Raw genomic sequence first — 14,831 nt, forward strand, 5'->3', positions numbered from 1 at the left:
AGAATTTAATTTGCAGTTGTAAGTGAATAAGAGATTTTTCCACAGTTTGTGGGCAGAGAGAAACTCTGCATAAAATCGTCATCTTCTTCTTTTATTTTAGTAAACCCTAATTCTTTGCAACCCAATTTTTTTTCTTGTTTTCATCATTGTCATCGAGTAGTGATAAGAAATTACTCAAGGTTTAAGTTTATTTCCAACACTATCGAGGCATGTAATGGTAATGTGTATCTCATATATATATATATATATATATATATATATATATATATATATATATATATATATATATATATATATATATATATATAAAGAGTTAACATGGACTCGATAATCATATATGCATAATCAATATTCTATAATCATATGAAAGGAATTGACCTAGAATCTATAATCATAGATACATTATCAAGATCCAGGTCTTTATTGTCCATATATGATGTTTTTAGTAGGGGTGACAAAACGGGCCGCCCGCTCTGTCCCGCGTTTGCCCCACCTTAAGTCTGCCAAAAAGTGAGTGGAGCCAGCAAGTCCGCCAAGTAAAATGGGCATAAAAATCATGTCTGCCCTACCTAGGTGGCGGGTTGGCGGGCGGCGGGCTTCCCCGCCTATTTTTTATTTATTTTTCTTTCATTTTTTAATAGATTAATAGTCTTTTTTTACCTTTCAATTAAATTTTTCACTTATTTTTTAAGCAACTTTTTATAAAGCATCTGTTAAACAAATTTTACCTAAAAAATATTGAATTATTTACAAATAAATATAAAATAAAACCATCAGGAATTTGAATTACTAGAATTAAAAAAAAAGCGGGTTTAAGGCAAGACGAGTTTAACAAATAGGTGAGGCGGGCTTTAGCGGGCGGCAGACTTTGGCGGGGCGATTTTTGATGGGCGGCGGATCCAAAATCTCAACCCAATCCGCCTTCTTTTTTTTACGGGTGCGCGGGTCGGGCCGGTGGGCCACCACCCATTTTGCCACCCCTAGTTTTTAGCATGTTTGGCTCTAATGCAATTGGAGAAAAATGCATAACTTAAAGCACTCTTTCACAAAATGGAAGGATTTGAATTATGTTGGGACTAATTAAATTATCTCTTGGAAATATGATTTTCTATAGTCTACATACACATAGTAATTTTTTTTTTATGGTAACATAGTGAAGTTAATCTTTACTACAAAACTATAAAAAATACCATGATTACAAATTGTGTAATTATTTTATTAATTACTTAAAAAGTTACTTAGTACTCCCTCTGTCCCAAAATAAGTGTCTTTTTAGCCCTAAAAAGTTGTCCCGAAATAATAGTCTCTTTACTTTCCCAATGCAATATTAACTAACTTTTATCAACTTTACCCCTTATCTACACTCTTTTCAAGACATGATAATATATAACACCCAATAGTAATTAAGGGTAATTTTGTAAAAATGTTATCTTTATTGACTCAATCATTACTTTTCTTAATCTGTGTGTAACAACCTTAAACGACATTTATTTTGGGACGGAGGGAGTACTATTTAACTATAGCCATTTACATAAAAAGTTACAAATTGTGTCTTAAACTCGAAGCGAAAAGAAACAAAGCAAGGGCAGTATGAACATCACAGTGAATCCTTAAGAAACTTGTATGTCATTAATGAATTTCAGTTAGTAACACACTTTACAAGCACGGCACAATTGTGTGCCACGTATGTTGAACAAACAGCATTTCTGTTAACATCTTGGTTAGCCCAATACCAAAGAATCCTAATAAAAATTTGTAACCAAAAATGAACATTGAACTAATCAATATCAATATGTGGGCGAGGCAGTCTCCAAAAATTCCAACAGTTAAAGTCCTCCTGCCACAAATAGAAATTGCAAACCAAATTTGTTAGTTTTGAAGTTCAAAAGTAGCCAATCGAATCTACGTTGTTTGGTAGATGCTTTCTCACCAGTTCAAGCACAGACGTAGCTGGGAACATGTCATCAACGAGTGTGTGTAGAGATGTATACGATTTTGCATCGACCCGATGACTTGTTGCCACCTCACCCTGTAGGTATTCATAAGCATTTATTAGTATTCCTGTGAGAACTAAAGAAAATGCTAACTGTTAGAAATAACAATAGCCCATGATGGATGCACACCTTAGGGTTAATGATGAATATTTTACCCTTTGGAATTCCTATCTTACTGTAACTAAGTTCATCTGTGTCTCTATTGCCAAACCCCGCATAGAATGGATTGTAATCAGAAGGGAAAAGTTTTTTGATATCCTGCAAAACATTATTACCCGAGCAGGTACAACATAAGTAAGAAAATGTCTTTTATAGACCTTTCAAGTTGCAGATTAGTGATATAAAGATTTGTGTCTGGAAATTACCTCTAGACAAGCAATCTTGAACTCGTGAGGAGCTCTTTTTATTACTTCTCGGTAAAGGGAAGGAATTAATCCATCAGGTGAAATAACAACAGGTCCAGTTGGTAAGGTTTTTCCATCCTGCAAATATAAAAACTTAAGGTATCAGCTAATGCAGTACTTTAACAGTGATAACTAGGATGTCAAGATGTAAGGGGTTAAAAAAATGAAAATAAGGTTATGCGTACTGAAAGCCAGATTTTGTTTGAATACCTGTTCCAGGTTAACCAAAAACTTTCTGGTTACGTAAGCCTGGACAATAGCACGGGCACTCAAAAACAGTAGATGGTATCCATTTTCCTAAAGCAATCATAATCCAGTATTATACATGAATATTCTTTAGATAAAATTCAATGAAACTATGAGCATCATGATGATGACAACAAGCACACTGGGCAACATTTCAGATTAAACAGAATGAAGCAGTTATGCCGAGTGCTGATAATGACGAAATTTATTTGCATCTGAATTCAAAAGGAATAGAAGGTAAGCAAAAATGCAGCAATAAATCAATTATTCATCAAGTGTGCAAAGAGAAACGGGAAAAAAAGTGTCAACATTGTAAAGCCATAAAAGAGGCTATGGATGCTGTTGATATCATTTCAGTTTGTTAAGAGGCACGCATTGGGTGAGACAAGGCTGGTAAATGTTTATATGTGGGAGAAGTCCTCACCTTACAAGCCTATTTTGTAGAGATAGAGTTAGACCTCCAACCCAAGTTCCATGATATCGGAGTCTATGCAGGTCCTATTATGCCACTTGCTATTAGGTCATCACTATCGGACCACTCGAGTCATACTCCAGATGTTCAGTCCTAGATGTGAAGGGGCGGTCCTTAGGGTACAGTAAAGACCAGTTTTGTAGGTCACAGAGCAAAACCAGGCTTTAGCCTTTAGGTTCACTCTATAAGCAATCTCAAACCTGCTAATGCGTGAATGTATATTTGCCACAAGCACTTCTAGTCTATAATTCATAGCATCCTTAAAAAAGAATACCCATTAAGTTAACAGAATTTGTTTGGTAAATTAACCTTCTTTTCTTGACTCAAAACTGAATATTCAAAACCCTAATTTGAAAGCATGCGGACAGGTAAGTAAAGGGACATGGGGTATAAGGAGGTTGTGACATAAACATCGTGAAATGGCGGAAACAACGGAGTAAATTCGAATGCATGACCAAGACACAAGATGCTTACTAATGAAAGACCCTTGGAATATCTTCTAATATTAACAATATTAAATGTTTGACATATACAATCCTACCCCATCTTAATAAAATCAATGTGAATGTACAAGTAAATGAATACCTTAATAGCAGAAAAAAGCCTTGCCACTCCCGTCTGGTTCCAATCTTTTCCAACTAAAGGCATGACCTGCCCCAAAACATCAGATCTGAAAGGAAGAAAATAATAAAATACAAATATGTTACGAGGGAGTGGGTATATAATATTATGTACATTAGGGAGTTGTAAGACACCATGATGAATCTAGTATAACTTGTGCTAGTAAAGTGATTAATAAATTTTGTTTTTCATAAAAGAAACGAAAGTGTTCATAGTCATTTTGAAATTGCAGGGCAAATCTGCCCTCTATTCCAGCTGCAATTGTTTTCTTAATTTTGTGCAACTGTCACTAAGACATGTATGTCTAATCTCTTAGAAAATGCAATCAAGTAGAACATATCTTGTTGAAATCCAACTATCTACACAAGACACAGAACCACAAATTGCCAGATTACTCACTAGTCAGTTACTCTTCACCAAAAATAGCCACAAAAAGATAATGAATATGATATTTCTCTTTAAAATTTAGACAATGGATCACCAAGAACATGTTTTATGGTGCGCACAAAAACTAATGGCAGATGTTTGGGTTCACCTAACTCTGACAATCTGAATGAAATTATTCTTAATGCACCATAAGATTACTCAAAACCAAACCATAAACCAGAACCTGCATTTCTTTTTCTTATTTTTATTCATGAAGTAAAATATTTTGAAGAATCAACAATTACAAAAATTTACACTGTAAGTCCAAATTGGGGCTTCATTTTATAAAATAAAGGTCCAATTAAGTAGGGATGTATTGAACAGATATAAGGTAAAGAACACTAGCAATGGCAAAGCAGTATTTTTGTCGAGTTCAAAAGTACAGTTAGTAGCCTAAGAAGAATTTTCAGTAGTCTTACTTGGTAATAGTTCCATCCACATCTGAAATTACAATTCTCGCATTCCACTTCCATAAATATAGATGAGCTTCAACCTGTTACGTAGTTAACAGTTCACACCGATATAAGCAAAATCGCCAACCAATGTTATAATCTGACATGGAAACCTGGATTGCTAAAGAATGTCAAACCTGTTGTGCTCCTAGAACCCTCGTAGAGAAATTGAACGTTACCATATTTTGACCATCTTTGAGATTCAATGACTCTATCATTTCATTAGAAGGAACATTTGTCCTTACAAATTGCTTGGGAGGAAACTCACGCCTAACAGAGGTTGGAGTTGGCTCAACAACAGAACCTAACAAATCAGATACGGAATCTAAAAATATATCCTCACTTGATTCATCAATACTATTGTGCTCAGCTGTCTTTACTTTTCGAAAGGCAAGAGGCCAGAGTCTCCACCTACGTCCAGACGAAGATGGTCCAGGAATACCATCGCTAGACTTCAACGTATAATCCTGTCCCACAGGAATTGTATCTTCAGGATCAAAAGGTAAGTCTAAATCAAAAGCTGCCATTCCAAGAACAAGAGGGGAGGCCTTTTCCCACGGTAGATAGCTCTCTCCCACCTTCACTACAAGATTTTTATTCTTAGTTATTGATGGTGCAGAGACTCTAAATTCATCTGCAGATATTCGATGTGCTTCAAACACTTCAGCAGCTGCGATAAAACCCATACCCGCCTTAAGTTCATGACCACACAATGAGATGTCGAATCCTGCAAAATTTATTAAGAAAAGTATATCAACAATTGGCTAAATCAAATAATAGCTGCAAGTTAAAAGAAAAAAATTTTGAATCACGATTCTTCGTCCTTACTCGAATCAAAATGACTTTGATCCCCGTCGGTGGAAGCAAATGTCTGAGGTGCAGTTACATTATCTTCCTCACTAGTATTTTCAAGTACATGGGTTTGCTGACTATCACTCCACTCCACATCATTCGTACCAGAATGACTGCCAGAATCAGTGTCAACTTCCACTGGTGCATCTTTATCAACCGTTTGAAGTTTTGTTTTTAAATTTGGAGAAGTAATGTTGTCTGAAGTAGTAGGCATGTCAAGGGGAGATAACCCGTCAATGTTTCTAGATTGTATGATGCTCTCTTTATCATTTTCATTAGATTCCTCAGCTGAATTTCGATCGATCAATGAGGACCCTTCATTTTGTAAATTGTCGTTTTCAGCCGGCTGATCAAATTCATGAAAGTCCAAACAACTTTTGAAGACATTCTCTGTATTCATACATGATGCAGCTTCTTCAGTTTTGGTTCCCTCCTCTCTTTGGCAACCTTCCAGCTGGATCCCCAGAGTATTATTATCAATATTGGAGCTATAAATACTGGGTGGTACATCAGCCGTTGAAGCATCCAGTTGACTATTATCATCAGTAGTGCTAAATTCCTCTTCGCCTTCGTCAAAAACAGCCTCTTCACCTGGCCCCAAATGAAACTGAAGAATATCTAACTTCAAATTATCCTGAGTTGGCTCTGATTCAGAGATAGGAGCTGTCAACATATGACCATCAACACTAACCAAGATCATCCCCGGATGAGAGCCCTGCGAATCCACATACTCCTCTTCACTTTCCGACAAATAAGCCGAACCTTCAATCACAGGTTGATCATCTTGAAGCTCATAAAATCTCTTATCAACATCCGATTCCGCCTTTCGAAGCTTCGACAAATCCAAGGAATCATCGTCACCCGTCGACCGAACCACCCCCAAATCAGATACACTATGATCAAGCCTATGACCAGTAATACCAATTTTCAAACCACTCTCTTCCGGAGTAACAACCACATTCGAGTCAACATTATCATCACCATCCACCTCCTTAACAAAATAAGCCTCCCCAGAATTATCAAGATACATATAAAAACCCGCTTCAACCCCATTCACATTTATCCTAACAAACTTCTCAGCACCTTTAAGAACACCTTGAAATTTACCAAACCGAACATACCACGGCGTACTCCTAAAACTACCATCTTCTTGCTGAACAACAATAACATCAACAGCACCACCAAAGGGGTGAAAAGGGGTAGCAACTGAATACACACCCTTACTTATCAAGCTTCTAAATTTCCCTACCATGTCCATTCTGTCAAAATTTTGGGAGGCCCAAAAAAAATATCTTGAATTCGAAAATATGATCCAAGATTATCAACAAATAAGAACTATACACAAATTATCTGAAATTGTTGGTTTCTTTACAGTGATTATGAAATCTTGCAACAACAACACTGCATTGAATTTAGATTAAGTCAAATTCAAGTAAAAAAAATTCAAAATAATCTGAAAAAAAAAAACGTACATTCATATTCAATGTTGGAAATTACTACATGATAACAACAAAACAGGTAGCAGGAAGAAGATTGAGGCTTACAAGTTACAGGTAGAGAAAAGGAATCTTGCAGGTGAGGTTTCTTGCAGTTGAAGTGCTTTGAATGCTGTTTTATTTTCTTGCGGATTTTTGTATGCAAAATGGGTTGGAAATTGGATTGAAAAGACAAAATGAGGAGCTAGCATTGAATGTGTATATATCATGTAGTTCTTCTTAACTGATTCCATAATTTCAACGTCACGAGGGTATTTTAGTCAATTTGGAATAATGATAGTGGCCAATGGCCATGCTATGTACTACACCGGCCACCTTGTGGCTATCGTCTTCGAGTTTTTAGTACTCCTTTATTGTAGTGGGATTTTTTAAAGTGGATTTTGTTTGTTTAAAGTACTAAACTCTTTTATTTAAGAGGGAAAGAGTAAAGTTTATTATTTATTTATTGATTTATTGATGAGAAATTAATTATTTTTATTGAGAAAAAGATACAAATATTTAGTTCTGACATGTTGAATAAAATAAATGATAGAGAGAAAAGAATGTTTTTTTTTAATAAAGAAGGCTTTGTTATTTTTTAATTAAATTATACATTTGACCGAATTATCTTTAAACAAGAGAGATGAAACTTTAAACACTTCTTAAAATTCAATTTCAAATGACATTTGGAAGAAAACCCTCACCAAGACGAGCCTTGGCAAGCGAAGTTGTTGGGAGCACCCTTGAAAACTTTTGTTTAACCACAACGAATGAAGATCCCGACTTTGGGTATGCGGATTCGTGAAGTTCCACCTATTGATTAAAAAATCAATGAACTTTTGAGTGATCTCTTAGTGGTCGTTCAAAGACAATCAAATGTCACCAAGAAGCATAACAATTGTATGATATGTGTTGTGGTAGGACGGTATCTGACAACGACGACATCAGCCAAACATTAGAGGTCAAACCACGGTGTTACATGATGTAACGCCCGGAAAAATAAGTATATGCTTGATTTGGACGTTTGTGACGTTTATTGGAATTTTACCGTTTTTGGAGTCGTTTCAGTCGGTATTAGTTCGGAATGGCGGGCTAATATTTAATTGAAGGTTTTCATATTTTTGGTACTGGAAAAATTAGTAAGGTAATATTCTGCGTTTTGGGGTTTTTCTGAGCAATTGAGTTTAGACCGTAAAGTAGATATTTTGTTGAGATATTTTGGAGAAGTAGGGGGAGATAGAAAAGAATATAAGAAAAGAAAAGAAGAAAGAAAAACAGAAAGGAAAGAAAGAAGAGAAAGAAAGGAAGAGGAAAAAGGAGAAGAAGAGCAAAGGGGAAAAACAAAAGAAAGTGGAGGTTTCTCAACCGAATCGATTGTCGATCGTCACAATAGCAGGGTAAGGGGGTGAATCTAATTTATCTTGGATGTATGATTCTTATAGTTTTGTTTTTGTTCTTGTTCTTGTTCTTGTTCTTCTTGTTCCAATTTCCACAATTTTCTTGTGTGGTCTTTGTCTGATATAAGTTTGTTTGAGAATGATTGTATGATGATTAAATGATATCCTTGTTGTGTTATGGTGATTGATCATGTTTGTTTTCCATTTCTATGGCTTGATTGAGTGTGGATAAAATGTTAGGTTTTGAGATAGATTGATGAACCAACCATGAAAAGTTTGATGTTAGGTTGTTTCTATGGTTTGTATGTGTTGTATTGGTGTTATAATGATGTTTTGGAGTGGTTTTGGTGGGTATAAGAGGGTTGGAACCCTTCTGGTTCGTTCTAGTTTTTTCTGGGTTTACGCAGGTCCGCTGAGCGGAGGTGGGTCCGCTGAGCGGAGGTTCTTTTGCAGAAAAATCTCTGCGAAGGTCCGCTGAGCGGAGCTGAAGCGGACAACAGCATTTTCTGTTTTTCCAAAACTTTGAAACTTCGTAACTCTTGAACCGTAACTCCGATTTTGTCGCCGTTCGAAGCGTTGGAAAGCTAACGTAATGAACTATATTATTATCTAATTAAATGATTAATAGTATGTAGTATCCCATTATTTTTATTAGGATCAAGTGATGAGTTGTGTAGTATGTTCAATTATCCAAACTTTGAAACCTTGTAACTTTTGATTCGTAGCTCCGTTTCGTACGCCGTTCGAAGTGTTAGGAAGCTAGTTGGATGTTCTATATGATAGTATAGGCTTGGTTAGCTTGTTATTAATTAGTTATGAGGTGTTGTTGATGAAAAACACATAATTGTTTATATACGCGATATGATTGGTAAATAATCCTAGTGCTTGGTGGTAATTGTTAATGATGTAGGATGTAGTAGTGGGTGGTTGATTTTCATAAATGGTTTTGTGAACTAGTGCATGATAAATCATGATGATGTGTTGTGTGAATGTTATCGTATTGGTACGAGGTATGTGATTAGTTGTCGATAACATGAGATCATGTTCATATGTGTTATGTATTAATGAATGTTCATTCTTGATATGTGACGATGTTTGGTTGTTTGTTATTAACATGATGTGTGGCCTTATGGCAAGTAATTGTTGTTATGAAAACGATGTATTATCATTGTTGAAATGTTGTTATTACAACTTGTTGATGATGTATTGATGGAGTTGTGGGCCAATGGCCAATATTAATTGATGTGATGCAATTATGCGATCATTTATGCCGATGTGGCTAGTATGTTTTGACGGTGAATGTGTGTTGTGTGCTTATTAATGCCTGTGTGGTAATTATGGTGTGATATAATTGATAACGATGTTATTAATTGGTGATGTATCCTTTTGGATAGAATATAAACGGTGTAACGTGAGTATGTGACCGTGTTATATTGTTGATGATGTTGTTGTCGTGTAATAGAGTCATATATTTGCACAGCATAACATTTCATTACGTTAATGGCGGAATGCTATTAACAGGTGGCCTGAATTGGCAATTATTACCAGTGGGGGCTTAATGCTCGGTAAAAAGGTGTATTTGCCCGAGTGGCAAGAGGTCATCAGTGGGGGCTAAATGCTCGATGACATTTAGTCGTAGCTTACTGCTCGACAAAGGTGTATTTTCCTGAGGTAAAGAAGTCCCAGCATAATGCTCGGCAAAGGTGTATTTGTCATAATGACAAGGAGGAGTTTTACTCCGGATTTGGTACCACATGCATATGCATAGTCGAGTCTCATTCATCATTGTCTGTCTGTATAATTTTATGTTATCATTCATGTGTCACATTACTTATATATTGATTGTGGTTGAATGAGTGGATTACTTTGTTGTACGATTCTTGATGATACTTGTTGGCATTACTATAATTGTCATGCTTTCATTATGAATTATATCCTCACCCTTCTGCTGATTTGATGCTTGAGTGGCATCCTGCAGATTAGCCGCTTTGGGAGTCTTTTGGAAGAGGTAGTTCTCCAGTTGGTCTTGTCGGTCGCTCTGATATGTAACACTGGGTAGTCGGGAGTCTGTTGTTATTTATTTGTATATGACTCTTTTGAACATGTATATGTGATAACGTGCCATTGTATATTGTAAACACTTTATTTTGGAAAACTCCTCTTTGAGAGTGAGAGCTATACGTATATATATATGTTCATATCTTCCGTGTGTTATGTATCATTTTATTGGCAGGTGTGTATGCTTTTGGCATCGTTGATGTCCGTTTGTTTTCTAGGTGTTTGTTTGGTTACTTAGTGTAACATCCTAATTGTGTTGTATGAAATTTTAATACTCTGATATTTTCTTGCCTAAATGCTTTGGGTAGAATTGGGGTGTTACACATGACAAATAGAAAAAAAGTGCTTTCTCAACTTTGGAATTCCAACAGTCGCAGCCATGAGGCTCATAATCGGCACATACGATCCTTCATAAACCATATCTCGCAAGCTTTGTGACCATCATGGAGGGCGACGTGAAAACTTAGTATCACACCCATAAAGCACAAAGGGTATGGCTCGTGTGATGGCTCCTCATCCCACGGGTGATGACGAGGTTTAAAGGCTTAAGATATGGTCCAACAACTCGTGTTCCGAACTCTACAAACGCTTAATCGTCCATTTCTTGACCTTCAAGAAATAACTGAAATTCGTGGATAGCCTAGGGACCATAAAATCGAAGAAGGACGAGCCCTACTGAAATTCATGGATAGCCTGGGGACCATAAAATCGAAGAAGGACGAGCCCCTAATAAGTTATATTGATAAATATAACAAAGAGATCGTCTTCGCTAAATAGTTTATGATATGATAAAGAGGTGCCTATTACACTAAGGACTCCAAAAGAGGACTAGGTTCACCAAAAACATGGGAATCATATAACCTAAGTACACCAACAGTTTTCCTAGGTGGGCAAAAAGTCCATCTAGTACAATAGATGTTAGAGCCCAATAGAGTAAACCTACGACAACTAGGATAGATTGGAAAAAGAGAAGCAAAAAAGAAATAAGGTCTAAAAAAATATTACAAAGGGACAGCTCCCTTGAGGTACCAGGAATACACGCCATTGAAAGCTCCTAAAAAACATATTTTACAAGAATGTATTAGTGCAAAGTTTCAGAGATAATGTGTATATTTTCCAAAAGAAAAATTCTAATATCACGTGGGAATAGATAAATCAAAATATTTATGGTTCCCCTCACAGTCACTAGCACAACACAAAGGAATGCATTCAATTGAGGGATGTGATTAAAGATATGATCCAAAGGGGAAATATATCCAAATTCACACAAGGAGAAAAGGAAGTGGATAGAAAACATAAACTGAGGAAAAAATTCCTCCCTCCTGAGAGAAAGAATGAGAACTCTGGTATGGATAAAGAGGAAAAATATTAAGAATATGAGAAAAAGTTATAGTTTCTAGAGGCATACATTCTATCATGGGGAATATTCAGCTAGTGGGAGGATATCTCTGCCATCATGAACCTTACTGGGAAAAACTACATTTACTTGGAAGACTTCCCTATTAACACCAAAGAACGTAAGGATTCAATAGAAATATGGATGCATTTGGTCATGTAGTATTTATAGGATTCTAAAGCTCTAAGCAATCATCTTGTGTTGGACATATGACTTCACACACAAGAGGGGTAGATCTTAGGGATCTGAAAACGATAATTTAACACATTATATTTTCATTTTTAGAGTTTAAAAACATTTTCAATAAAAAAAACATTTGATTGATAACAGCGGAAAAATAAATATATAGAAAATAAATAGATAAAGGTAAAGAGATGACACCGGAAGTTAGAGGTTCAATCTAAATGAAGTGATTTAATCCTCTACCCCAAGACTTGATCTTAAGAGTATCTAGTAATGCTTATAAATTTTTAGTATGTTAAGCTTAAGAACCCCCTATACAAGGAAAATGAAGTTTCAAGTTAACCAAACAACGAACAACAGAGAGAAGTTGTTAGTCTTCCTTCCAAACACAAACTTGAAGTGGTTAATCCCCAAGTTAAACCAAGATTTTATATGGTATTATCTCAAACCAAATGCGGAGTTTTGAATCGGCTATCCTCTGAACCGAATCGGTGTTTTACATAGGCTGACCACAAGTCGAATTGGGAATGAAGTTTCAAGTTAACCAAACAACGAACAACAGAGAGAAGTTGTTAGTCTTCCTTCCAGACACAAACTTGAAGTGGTTAATCCCCAAGTTAAACCAAGATTTTATATGGTATTATCTCAAACCAAATGCGGAGTTTTGAATCGGCTATCCTCTAAACCGAATTGGTGTTTTACACAGGCTGACCACAAGTCGAATTGGGAATGAAGTTTCAAGTTAACCAAACAACGAACAACAGAGAGAAGTTGTTAGTCTTCCTTCCAGACACAAACTTGAAGTGGTTAATCCCCAAGTTAAACCAAGATTTTATATGGTATTATCTCAAACCAAATGCGGAGTTTTGAATCGGCTATCCTCTAAACCGAATTGGTGTTTTACACAGGCTGACCACAAGTCGAATTGGGATTTTACAACAAGATAATCTCGAACAAAACTGGGGTTTTACATGGGCTGACCACGAACCAAATTAAGATTTTACATTAGACTTGTCTCAAACCAAGTTGAGCTTTTACACGGGCTGAACTCAGGAACTGAACCAGGGACTTAATAATAAATCTCCAAACTTATCTCGAACCAAGTTGAGCTTTTAACGGGTTTAACTTTGAAATAAAACAAATACTCCACTAAGAGAAATTATTCAACCAAGATAAAAATACCTCTTAGTGAATTTACAATATACCCCCTTTTACAAAACAAAAGCCCACTTAAACACAAAGACTTTCTCGAAGCGCTACGGCTAATGTGAAGAGTGAGGAGTGATGTAAGGATGTCAAGTTTATGGATTTGAAAATGTGAAGGAAGAGGCCTCTATTCATAGGCTAGAAGTTGGCATAAAAAAGGAAAAGATTCATGGGCTAATTTAATGTCCTAATTGATGGGATGACTAAAAATAATCGATTATCAATGCCCAAATCAGAAGGTTTTTAAAATAGTTGTTTCTCTTCATTAAAATGTTGTCACAACTGATTAAGACATTGTTTTCCCTAACCCAATCAATTGCATATATGTGTCAATCAATTGGACAGTTAAAAAAACTTGTCCAAAATATTCTGATAGTTCCTAATTCAAATGTCATGGCACCAAATATGTTTTGGTTGTTTTGTTTGATAAATTGATGATTTAAAACAAAGTACGAACCAGAGGTGCAGTACTATGTGTTAGAACAAGATTAGGTTCTGCAAGATATCTCTGAGTTTTGATGATAACAAAGAGTATGTTTGTATGAACAATTTTGGTACTTTAATGTTTGTAGCTTTGAGCTTTGAACAAACAGGTTCTGAATCTGATGAAAGGCGTGGCCAATACATCAGAAGATACCAAGTTCCGCTTATGCACTACACAAGTTCTAATGAACAGTAGAAAACTACTTCAGATGCCTCTGAAGTTGTCACTCTGATTTGAAGTCTGAAGAAACCAATCCAAAGATCAAGTGCTAAAGACTCTAAAGACGCAGTTCTGAAGACTTGAATCTCTGTAGATTCATGTTTCTGTAGACAAAGGGTACTGAAGACCAAGTGTTGAAAACTCTGAAGACGCAACTCTTAAGACTTTGAAGACCCAAAAGCTTATTTTCTTTTCTTCTAACTCATGTTGTCAGCCTCTGAAGTTCAAGAAGAATAAGAATATAACATTATGTAGTACGAGGTACAGGGTACAAACGAATGTTTCGTTCCGCTACCATGAAAGGATGGACGCTGCGTACTATCTTGTCTCCCACTACATTCAAGGTACCAAACTTTTGGAAATTCCAGAACTGCCCTCCAACGAATATATTATTATATTGGCTACATATAGGCATGAAAACTTAAAGAGGAAGCTGTTAATTCACAATCATACCCATTCTTGAAAGACTGTTCATAGCTTTATTATCTTTAAGTCTAGGATCTGAAAAATATCGTTTACATCCAGCTTGTGTAGAAGCATTTATTTGTAAACAAACTCTTATTCAAACAGTTGTTTGATTGTTCCTCAAGAGGTCAGTTGGTCAGTATTCTTGGGAAGTTTAGGACTAGTGTGTCTTAAAGGTTGTTAGTCACTTGCGGGTAGCTTGTGCATTTAGTGGTTAGTCACTTACGGTTAGATTGTGCATTGTATTGCTAGTCACTTTAGGGTAACTTGTGCAGTGTTAGTCATCAGCAGTTAGCCCTTGCAGTTGTAATCAGTTTGGTTATAAGGGATTAAGACCTCGTTTGAGAGAGGAGAAATCACCTTGGCGGGTGGACTAGATTAGCTTGATAATTTTCAAGTGAAAAAATATAAACATAACTTGTTCATTCTCTTCATACACTTTATTGTTATTATCAAGAGTCAAGAGTTTGTGGTTTTTAAG

The 14,831-nt window shown here is 36.0% G+C and overlaps 1 protein-coding gene across 1 annotated transcript; it reads right to left on the reverse strand.

Moving 5' to 3' along the window:
- Positions 1-1,603: 1,603 nt before the first annotated feature.
- On the reverse strand, positions 1,604-7,290 carry LOC131610287 (phosphatidate phosphatase PAH1-like). Its single transcript, XM_058882189.1, has 10 exons — positions 7,012-7,290; positions 5,444-6,868; positions 4,753-5,342; positions 4,583-4,656; positions 3,702-3,786; positions 2,609-2,695; positions 2,360-2,476; positions 2,124-2,252; positions 1,931-2,029; positions 1,604-1,837 (listed from the first exon to the last, which is right to left on the reverse strand). Exons 2-10 carry the CDS (start codon positions 6,723-6,725, stop codon positions 1,778-1,780), a joined length of 2,523 nt encoding a protein of 840 aa, XP_058738172.1. The 5' UTR covers positions 6,726-6,868; positions 7,012-7,290; the 3' UTR covers positions 1,604-1,777.
- Positions 7,291-14,831: the final 7,541 nt, after the last annotated feature.

This window comes from Vicia villosa, linkage group LG6 (assembly GCF_029867415.1).
Source record: "Vicia villosa cultivar HV-30 ecotype Madison, WI linkage group LG6, Vvil1.0, whole genome shotgun sequence".
Classification (NCBI taxonomy): domain Eukaryota; kingdom Viridiplantae; phylum Streptophyta; class Magnoliopsida; order Fabales; family Fabaceae; genus Vicia; species Vicia villosa.

Coding starts and splice junctions, on each gene's coding strand:
- LOC131610287 (XM_058882189.1), bottom strand. CDS start 6,725: ATGGACATGGTAGGGAAATTTAGAAGCTTGATAAGTAAGGGTGTGTAT. Junction 2,696..3,701: donor GGCTTTTTTCTGCTATTAAG/GTATTCATTTAC, acceptor TGATTGCTTTAG/GAAAATGGATACCATCTACT. Junction 2,030..2,123: donor TATTCATCATTAACCCTAAG/GTGTGCATCCAT, acceptor GAATACCTACAG/GGTGAGGTGGCAACAAGTCA.